We start from the raw sequence: 10,521 nt of genomic DNA, 5'->3' as shown, positions 1-10,521 counted from the left end.
AAGAAAGCAACATCAAATTGAGATTCCTCAAAGAGGAAATACACATAATTCTTAAGTTCTTAAAAAGAAACTTTATAATAACTTGGATAAGTATTTCTAGCCAAAAAGAAAGGACATTTACAATACAAATCCAAGGACTCGTAAAAGCAAAATGAGCTTGAAGGAGATGGTTGGGTTAAAACCAGTGTTGAAGGGGATTTGCATCATGTCATCTTTTATTCAACAACAGATTAATTTTTCAAATTATTTTAAATTGCATCATTTTAGAAAATATCAAATGTAGCATTAGCTCTGCTTACATTAGTGATGTAAATTTTATGCAAACTTGATCCTCAGAAAATCACATCTATTTAACACCTGCTCACTCTTTCCGCCTACAGTTACAAGATATATTGTTTGAATGTGTGCATAACAATTTATCAAGATCTCAAGGTTTTAATCTGTAATAATATCATATTATGACTCGTTACTGTCATTTTTGCAAGACAGTACACGCACGCTTTGTTTTGCTCACCACACAATTTTTTTGTGTTTCTGTGCATGAACTTCTTCATGCTGTTCTGTGTGCGCTCATGTGGTAAACATTGCGTGCGGTATTTGCCTGCATGATGCATTATTCCTATATGAAGTCTGGCCTCGGGACATACAGTAGAGTGCAAAGTTTCCACTTTAAACAGGCTGATGGCGGTCATGGAGAGAGATTCTTTTTATGTTTGTATTTTCACAAAGAAAGTTGTTTTGTATGGTTAATCTTGCACTAAACAGATATGTAGAAAGATTTCTAAGAAGATTGCTTTTGAAGCATTATCTGTACTATTAACTACCTACAGAGAAGAGATGCTAAAAAGCCACTCATCTTTATCCTTGAATCTATTTTTACAACATCTCACAAACTCCATAATTATTAATGATTTCCTGTTATTTCTTCCTGTCACCATAAATCAGGTTAATTAAAGTGTGGCTTTGTAGAATCACTCTACTGTACACTCAGAAAAATTATGGTTCTTAAATGGTTCTTCAGATGTCTTCATGGTTCTTTAAAGAACCATCATACGTCAAAGAACCTTTTTATTTTGTGGATGGTTCTTCAGCTATTACAAATGGTTCTTTAAAGAACAAAAGGTTCTTCATCCTTAGCAATCTAAGTTTGATGGTGTAAATGGCATAAATAATATTCACTTTAATGAGGGTTTATATATATATATATATATATATATATATATATATATATATATATATATATATATATATATATATATATATCATATATCATAATGATAATACTAGTTACTGTGAACTTTACAAACCACCCAGCAGTATATAAAGTCAAATTATAAAATAATATAAGTAAATAATAATTGCACATGTGATCTGAGTACTTGTTTATCACTGCGCAATTTATTATTATATGTGTCAAGCCAAATAAATGACAGGGAGAGAGAGAGACATGGAGAGTGAGAGAGACGTTAGAACACGTAGTACAACCAAAGGGGGGGGGGGCAACTGTAGGGATGCGCATGCGCACACAGATCGCGCGAGCCTTGAACTTTCTAACGGAAAGAAAACTTTCTCTCGGACGTTGCCAGTGGATAACAGTCTTCAGTACCTGCTGGTCTTTAAAGGATTCTGGATTCCTGGACTGTTGGAAAAGGTAAAACATTTTCATAAAACCTTTTTATTGTTTTGTTTTTGTTACTCGTCATTGTAGCTTGCTGTTAATGTTGTGCTAACAGTAATGGTTAGATACGTTAGCCTTTGACGTTAACGCAGTTTAGTATCTGGTATAAAGAACTGTTTTCCTAACAAAACCACTGTTACAATTAAGTGAAGGTGCTCCCAATTAATTTGGCCTGTAAAATATGTGGCTATATTGCGTGCTGCGTACATAAACTAATGTCAGCTAGACAGATATTAAAATTAATAATATGGTTAAAGTCACCAAAATGGCGCCTGAAGCCTGTTGTGTGAGCTCTGTGTCTGGTCTAGAAACTCAGAAATTCAGTAGCCTGTACTTTGAATTGTGGAGTAGCTGTATAAAATACAGCAATGCATAAGTGTTTTGAATAAACAGAAATGTGACACATGAGAAGTTGTGTCTTTGACTGTTACTGTATAACTTATTTTCAGAGTAGTTGACAAATTATGCTCCAGTCATTTGATGTTACCAAGATAATGTCCGTTTTTATTATAGTTAAATTTTTTTTATGTACATTTCATTTATCCAACATCATATATTAGGCAAAAAAGAGGTCATTATACTAACAAGACCAGATAATCCAAAGCATAAAATAATCAATATTTATCTGAAGAAGGCTTAAAAGTTAGAATAAACGGTGGTATAGTGGTTAGCGCTGCTGCCTCACAGCTAGAAAGACTCTGTTCAATTCCCGGGGTCAACCGGGTGCCTTTTTGTGTGGAGTTTGCATGTTCTCCCTGTTTCTGTGTGGGTTTCCACCCACAATCCAAACATACATATCTGAATGACGACCCTGCCATGGACTGGCAACCTGTCCAGGGTCTACCCCGCCTAAAAAAAACAGCTGGGATAGGCTCCAGCACCCCTCCGATCCTTATGATGATAAAGCGGCTTGGAAAATGAATGAATAAAAAATAAATAAGTTTTTGATGTCACAGAATAAAACAATGTAATGGCATTTTGTTTTGTTTTAACAGATCATGGCTCAGCAGTGGACTGTTGGAGAAGTATCTCTTTGGCTTGGGGAAAATGAATTGGCAGATTATCAACAGGTCTTTGTAGGTGAGCATTTCTATGGATGTGCCATATCAGTGTCCACAGTGCTCCACAAGAAAACCAACATATGAAAAACTGCTGAAACATCAACAGATATACCATGAAAGTGAATGTGGATTCTTCATTGTCTGCAGACTAGAAGACTGTCCCAGAAAGTTTTTGTCTGTGAAATCTTTGAAAAATCACACAAGGAAGAAACATAAATATCAGAAACAAGGATTAGAGTCTGCCCCAGACTGTGACCCTGTCATCCAGGAAACTGTTGAATTTCCCCAATCATCTGAACAAACTCTGAGTGAACTTGTAGAGAACTTTACAGAGACTGTGAGAAAACAACTGGCATTGTTTTCCTTGAATCTTCAAGAGAAAAGTATTGTAAATAGAAAAGTTCAAACATTTGTTCTTAGTGAAGTAGAGTCACTTTTCAAGTATTTCATTGAAAACTATAGGGAGATATTTTCTAAATGTTTGCAGACTCTTAATTTTGATATATCAAGTTTTCATTATATTGATGACAATAGTTTGGTAGAACATTGCTTCAGTGCAGTCAGCAACACATATCAACTAGACAGATACTGTGTTGAGAAATTAAACCTGATTGAACCTGTTGAATGTATCCTGGGGATAGATCCTTTTACTGGGAAACAGGACACTTTTCAGTATATGTCACTTCTAAAAGTCTTAGAATTAATATGTAATGATCCTAACATTTTAAGACAAATTTTTAGGCCAGAATCCCGTGCTCCTGAAACCTTAACAGATTTTAGTGATGGGAAAATTTACAAAGAAAGTGATTTTTTTAACACAGACAACCCACATTTGAGAATTCAGTTGTACAGTGATGAATTTGAAGTTGCTAATCCATTAGGATCAAAGAAACGTCTACATAAAGTGTCTGCATTTTATTTTACTTTGGGAAATATTCCACCAAAAGACAGATCTGTTTTAAGACATATTCATCTGTTGATACTTGTCAAACATAGATTGGTGAAAACATATGGATTTGAGAAAATATTAGAACCATTAATTTGTGACCTACAGGTTTTGCAAGAATGTGGATTACGATTAAAATTTGAAGACAGACAGTACTGCATCAAAGGTGGTCTGGCCACAATATCTGCAGACAACCTAACCTCTCACACACTTGCAGGTTTTAGCTGCTCATTCAGTAATGGTAGAATATGCAGGTTTTGTATGTGTCATTACAAGGACCTGTCTAGGATCATTAGTGAGGGAGATTGTGTTCTTAGAACAAAGACTGTTCATGCATACCATCTGCAATGTGTTGAAGATGACCCCCACTGTAGGTCAGTGTATGGTGTAACTGGCCCATGTGCCTTCAACAAGCTGTCATATTTTGATACCACAAATGCATTCCCACCTGATGTAATGCATGGTTTTCTTGAGGGGGTCATTCCTCTTGTTTTGAAGTCTGTTGTAAAAGCCTTGCACGAGGACAAAACCGTTACTATCCAAGAGGTGAATGACAGCATAAGGACTTTTAGTTTTGGACAGAATGACTGCACCTCCAAACCTGCTCTAATATCTGAGAAGGTAGCACTGGATGGAAATATCTCTGGAACTGCTATTGAGAAATGGACATTATTTAGGACTCTGCCTTTCCTCATAGGCTCCAGGATTGAAAAGGGTAACAAGTTTTGGCAGCTTTATCTTTTGGTTCGAGAAATAGAAGAGATTATTCTTGCTCCAACCATCAGCACTGACTGGATTAGTAATCTACATGAACTGATCACTTACTTTTTGACAGATTTCATCAATCTGTTTCCTGGTGTGTTTACACCCAAGCTGCATTTTCTGCTACATTATCCTCAGCTCATCCTTGATTATGGGTCACTCCGCTCTCATTGGTGCATGAGGTTTGAAGCCAGACATCAATATTTCAAGACAGTAGCAAGAATCACCAATAACTATATTAATATTTGTCAGACTTTGGCAAAGAGGAATCAGCTTCGTCAATGCTGGGAGTGGCAGCCTGAACGGATCATCAGGAGCGATCATACACAAGCAGCAGTTAATAACTTATCACTTCAAGAACTTCCAGTGAACTTGCAGATTTGTTTGCAAAACTTGGAGACAGCCGTTACTGTGGATGAGAAACTCTGGACAAGTAAATGCATCATTTTAAACTCTGTAAAATATGCAGTTGGAGATTTCTTCATTTTGGAACTTGTGTATGCAGAGCAAATTCCACTGTTTGTGAAAATAGTCCTGATTGTGTATATCAGGGCCAACTGGTTTCTTGTTGGAAGACTTTTCACAACACTGGAGTTTATAAGACACCTTCAATCATACCACATCAGAGAGACTGATGATCTGTTGATATTCAAGCCTGGGGATGAGGTAGACTTTCATGCTTTGGACGCATACAGATGTGATGGTCAAGACTTCATTACACTGATCCACCGACCTTTTAAGGCAGTCCATACCAAAGTTAGGTAAGATACATCCTAAACCATGACTTTTTAGTTAGGAGTTGTCAACCACTGTTAAAATGATTTTAACCACTTTTTGGCTATTCCACAGGTCTGTCATCATCTATAGTCACTAATGAACTCATAGCTGTTTTTTTAGTAATGTTTTATAATATTTTTATTCTTTATCTTCGACATGCTCATTTCTGTTTTGATCGTGTCTTATTGTTTTTCTGTGCCACAGACAATGAAATCGATGGATCGACACTTCTGCAGATGACTGAAAGAATGAGTGAGCGTCTTTTTCCAAAAGTGAAAGACCAAGTGAAATTTTTGTCTGCTGTAGAGAAGCTGAAAGAGTGAGTCTTAAGTTGACTGGTTGATTCACTGAATTGTACATTCATACAATCCAGTGTTTCCCCTCCCCTAGGTTTATGGTGTTGGAGGGTGGGGGGCAAGGGGTTGACGCAAGCCCTGTTCTGTTTCTCCAGCGTTGATGTGCATCACACACCCATTTACTTTCAAATTGAAATGTCACAGCCACTCTTACTCTCTGTTATGATTCTGTTTCTGTAGTTCAGCAGCTGTTATTGTACGTTTTAAATATGCGGATATTCCTGATGCAGGACACAAGGACACGTATATTCATGTCTTGTAACAAACTCTAAACATACTTCTTACTTCTTCTTGCAGTGGAAGGCAACACAAAGAAAAGCATACTGTGTCAGCACTCCAACCTATGTTTAACTGCAAAGTGCAGTTTCCTCCAGCTGTGCTCACTGCGTTGACCAATAAAGATGCAGCACTAAAGTCACCCACCAAGAACAGACTCAAAAACATGCTTATTCAAGCACTGTTTGACCACTTGAGTAATGAGACAATGTAAGTCTATATATAATTAAGATTTGATTCATTTAAAATACAGTATGTACATCAGAATTTAAGTTCATCATTCAAAATTTGCAGGTATCCCTCTCATGTGCAGTATGTAGACCTTCTGAGGACTGTCCTTCTGAGTTTTCCTTTTTTGAAGGAGAGTTATGGCTCTGGATATGTAAGTATTCCTGAAAAGCAAACATTGATACAATTGTCCAACAAATTGTCTTTGAATTGCCCAATTATTGGCTAATGAGTGTAACATGCTAACATTTTCATTGCTACATATTCAGAGGTTATCTGTTCCCTTGTGGCCACTACAATACAAGTATTAGTATTGTGATTTTTGAGGCAGATGTCGTGCAGTATGGTCAAACAATAAATAAAATATCAATTGCTCTTTTAAATTAATTGTTTCATTTCTCTGTGAATTCTCAAGTGAATGGTGTGAAATTCAGCATTATATTAGCTCTGTTTGCCTTTGTATCAGGATAGTGTAGTTTTTGTATTTAAAAAATTAAATTTGAAAATAGGGCAGGGATAGCTCAGTAGGTAGTGTGGTTATCCCATGATCGGAAGGTCGGGGGTTTGAATCAACTGAACGGCTACCCTGAGGTACCCTTGAGCAAGGTACCGTCCCTACACACTGCTCCCCAGGTGCCTGATTAGTGGCTGCCCACTGCTTCACTGAGTGAATGGGTTAAATGCAAAGAGAGAAATTTCCCTGTGGGGATCAATAAAGTATACATTATTATTAAAAGGTAGAGGTATTAACATATAGACTGAAAGATCATGACGAGTATGCTTGTAGGACATATTGCCATTAATACTTTATCTACCTTTTATAGTGTATTTAGCCAATCTAAAGTGCTCCAAACCTTTATATCATGTGTTCGATCAACTCCTAAGAGTTAAAGAAGAGATCTGTAAATAGGAACTAATTAGGTTATGACATGATTACAGCAAACCTACCAGCTTTATGTCACTCAAAGTTTTCTGGTAAATGTCTTGCATAAAGGGAGGACCTAGTTGCACCTATTTATGAATAATTAGTTACATTTTTATCATTTGTAGGATGCTCTGCATGAGTCTCTCAGGAACAAGTTTAAAAAGGAAAGAAGACCACTAGTAGACGTAGAGGAAATTGAAAAAATGAGACAGAAATACTCAGTTCCAAATTCAGGAAGAAAAAGATCATCAGATATCCAGCCCTGTATCCTTTTGAAAAAAACCAAGGCAAGTTAAATATGCTCAATGTTTGTTTGCCATTTTAAATTGTACATAAAAGTCAAAAGTATTGTTTGTTTGTTTTTTCTCTCAATATTTGCTAAACTTTTTAATAACCAGGATATCAATCCTCTTGACGATGGGGAGGATGAAAGGAGCACCGACCAACATGTATCAGTGATTAAGCAAGAGTGCCAAAAAACTAGGCCAAATGTGGATGTCATTCAAACGCACCTCAGGAAAATACAGAAGTACAGAACACACTACATTCTTCAGCATACTACTGAAGAGGTTCTACGAGAATTCCCATGTCTCACTATCCCTGTTGTGGTGAGTGTTTTATCAAAAACTGCAGCAAAAAACAACAATAACAATAGTGCACAGCAAAAACACGAATATGTACTGATGTGCTGCACATTTATACAGACTTCTAATAATCATGTACCTACAGGACAGGCAAAGTGACTGACTCAGCAGATTTCATGAGTAATAAAAGTACACTAACAGAACACTAACAGAAATTGCCACATTGACTATGTCTTTCTCTTTGGTTTTATTTTCATGCTACAGGATAATTTTGGACTAATCTGATGCCAATGATAGTTTTTTGGGAAGAATAGTCTAAACATCCCTTTTGCACAGCAATGTGTACTTGAGAATTAAAGTAAACAAATGCAAAATTATAATTTCTTCTCTAATGATAATTGATGTGTGAAATAATGATTGTTCTGGTTTGCTATATAATGGTATATATTATGGTACAAAGCTAATATGTATATGTTTATCCTTTATTTTAGCTTCTTGAAGAGGCTTCCATGTTACTTAAAACTGATGTGGACAAAAAAGTAATCCGAGGATTCAGTAAGTTGGCAGCGAAGCTTGTGTCAATAGCCCCAAACAGCAACCTTAAAAGCCTCTGCTTAAAATCTGTTGATGAGAGCCAGACAGACACTGAAAGAAAAGGTGAGGGCACTTGGCAATAATGAGCAAAAACATTTTTAACTCCTATCTCAGATACCACTTTTTAAGGTTTCACATACAGCACATTAGTAAACACAGTGTCCCTTACAACAGCGGTCCCCAACCCCCGGGCCTCGGACTGGTACCGGTCCGTGAGTCGTTTGGTACCGGGCCGCGAGAGTTGAGGCTCAGGTGTGAAATGTATAGTTTTTCAGGGTTTTTATCGGTTTTCAGCGTTATTTTGTTATCGTTTTTATCGTTTACTCGGTTTTCCTGGGTCTTTTCACGTGTGTTATGAATAAATTTTCTTTTTTTCGGTACCGGTACTAGTTTTATTTTGTTGTATTTATCCGCGACACCTTAAAGGCCAGTCCATGAAAATATTGTCAGGCATAAACCGGTCCGTGGCGCAAAAAAGGTTGGGGACCGCTGCTTTACAATATCCACAGACTGACATTTCTCCTGTCTCGTCTCTGCAATGATGTACTTTAAGATTTAACTGATATACCCTCGATGCTATATGTATCTCTATGAAGATTTTCAGTCATTCACACAATGTTTATCCCAAAAAATGTTCAGTGGCAGCTAGACTTGCTCTGCAAGTTCTTTAGGACTCAAATTATTTAAAGCTAGCAACTTACAGAACTGAACAACATTTTGGGGGTTTTGTATAAATGCTTAACATTTACACTGAATTACACTGAAAAGTTAATTAGGTATACATTTACTGCACTAATGCTTATGTTCTGCAAGACATTCAACTCCTGATAAAGGGACTCATATGGCCTTTACACCTTTGTATTAACAAAATTGGCCAGAAAATACTTACATATTTCTCTTTATTTTTCAGGTCAGATGGTAAACACAGCTGTTCTTCTCCTGCCATCTATTTTCAAAGAAAATGCCTCTCATCTCTTCGTCATAAATAAGGTAAATTTATATATTTTTTGGTATGGTGAGAGGGGGGGGTCTTGAACAAATCCAGTATTTTACAGGAGTTTTATACTTTCATTGGGACAGCTGTTGTTTATACTTATTTAAACTATACTCCTCATTTCAAGAATTTAATTTCTGTTTCAGGATCCACACAGCCCGATACCTACAATCGTACTCAGCAGCAGTGACGGCAAGCCCTTGAGTGATTCAACTGAGGTCAATGTCCAGATGGATGGACAAAAAATGATTCTGGACAGTGGGGAAATGGACATTTCATTGGCGATGGGTATTGTCTTCTCCCTGTACCATGTCTACAATGTTGCCTATCCAAGTGAACTAAAAAAGACATTTTGCTTTTTGGAGGCATTTGTTCTCAACTTGGGAACTCTGACTACACCTGTACCAGTAGCTGTGCAAAGAATGGCAAATGCATTAAAGATCTCCTAGATTGCCAGCATAGTGCAGGTGAGAGACTGAAATTGTCCCAGTGTGGACTAACAAAGGACCATGAGTCTCACATTAAACTTAACTTACATAACTTAAGGCTGCAGTTCATTGATAATTTAAATAAAAAGATTGTTCTTGAAATAGTTTTACTGAAAATGCAAACATGCTGATGAAAATGTGTTGTTTAATTGTCTGTTATGAAAGTATTGCTATTTCTAATGTAAAAATTGTTGTTTTATCTATAGTATAATATTTATATGTATTTATAGTAAAGATATTTAATTATTACTGTTTAAATGACTTATATGCTATTATTAGTAGTGGTGTTGTGCTTAGCATTAAAATGTCTTTTTCTGTAATACAAAGTGCCAATAAACCATTAATATATGTCTATGTGCTTGTATTTATTTTACCCTACTCAAATTCAATTTATGATACATTTTATTTTGAAAGATTTAAAATGGTTCTTTAAAGAACCACTCAAAAAAGGTTATTTAAAATGGTTCTTTTAAAGAACCATTTGAAGGATCTTTTTAAAAATGGTTCTTTAAAGAACCATTTCTTTCAGTGGTTCATTGAAGAACCTTTAAAGGTGCCCCAAAGAACCATTTCTTGATGGTTCTTTGGGGCACCTTTGAAGGTTCTTCAATGAACCACTGAAAGAAATGGTTCTTCAAAGAACTTTTGTTTGAAAGGTTCTTTGTGGCACCAAAAAAGGTTCTTCTATGGCATCAGTCTAAAGAACCACTTTTTGTTCCAGTTGGCACCTTTATTTTTCTGAGTGTAGTAATTGGAACATGGTTCTTCTGCATAATGAGATGCCATTTGATTCTGTTATATTATTAATCCTTGGTATGACGTTAATAAGGCTTTCTGTTGTCTGATGTCAAA

The 10,521-nt window shown here is 36.2% G+C and overlaps 1 protein-coding gene across 2 annotated transcripts; it reads left to right on the top strand.

Moving 5' to 3' along the window:
* The first annotated feature begins 1,423 nt into the window (after nucleotides 1–1,423).
* LOC309707918 (sterile alpha motif domain-containing protein 3-like) lies at nucleotides 1,424–9,994 on the top strand. 2 transcript variants are annotated; one of them, XM_082535512.1, is made up of 10 exons: nucleotides 1,424–1,651; nucleotides 2,674–2,758; nucleotides 5,429–5,543; nucleotides 5,878–6,066; nucleotides 6,151–6,238; nucleotides 7,135–7,296; nucleotides 7,408–7,617; nucleotides 8,085–8,250; nucleotides 9,098–9,177; nucleotides 9,328–9,994. In XM_082535512.1, the coding sequence occupies exons 1-10, from the start codon at nucleotides 1,427–1,429 to the stop codon at nucleotides 9,628–9,630; spliced, it is 1,623 nt and encodes a 540-aa protein (XP_082391638.1). In that variant the 5' UTR covers nucleotides 1,424–1,426; the 3' UTR covers nucleotides 9,631–9,994. The 2 variants fall into 2 exon arrangements, with proteins under 2 accessions (XP_082391638.1, XP_082391639.1); XM_082535513.1 differs by lacking the exons at nucleotides 7,135–7,296; nucleotides 7,408–7,617.
* The last annotated feature ends 527 nt before the right edge of the window (nucleotides 9,995–10,521 follow it).

The sequence above is a fragment of the Aulonocara stuartgranti genome (genome assembly GCF_965226115.1).
Source record: "Aulonocara stuartgranti genome assembly, chromosome: 6".
Classification (NCBI taxonomy): domain Eukaryota; kingdom Metazoa; phylum Chordata; class Actinopteri; order Cichliformes; family Cichlidae; genus Aulonocara; species Aulonocara stuartgranti.
The sequence above is the reverse complement of the archived record's forward strand: the minus strand, read 5'-3'. Positions and strand labels throughout refer to the sequence as shown.

Coding starts and splice junctions, on each gene's coding strand:
- LOC309707918 (XM_082535512.1), top strand. CDS start 1,427: ATGACAGGGAGAGAGAGAGACATGGAGAGTGAGAGAGACGTTAGAACA. Junction 2,759..5,428: donor TTATCAACAGGTCTTTGTAG/GTGAGCATTTCT, acceptor TCTGTGCCACAG/ACAATGAAATCGATGGATCG. Junction 5,544..5,877: donor GCTGTAGAGAAGCTGAAAGA/GTGAGTCTTAAG, acceptor TTCTTCTTGCAG/TGGAAGGCAACACAAAGAAA.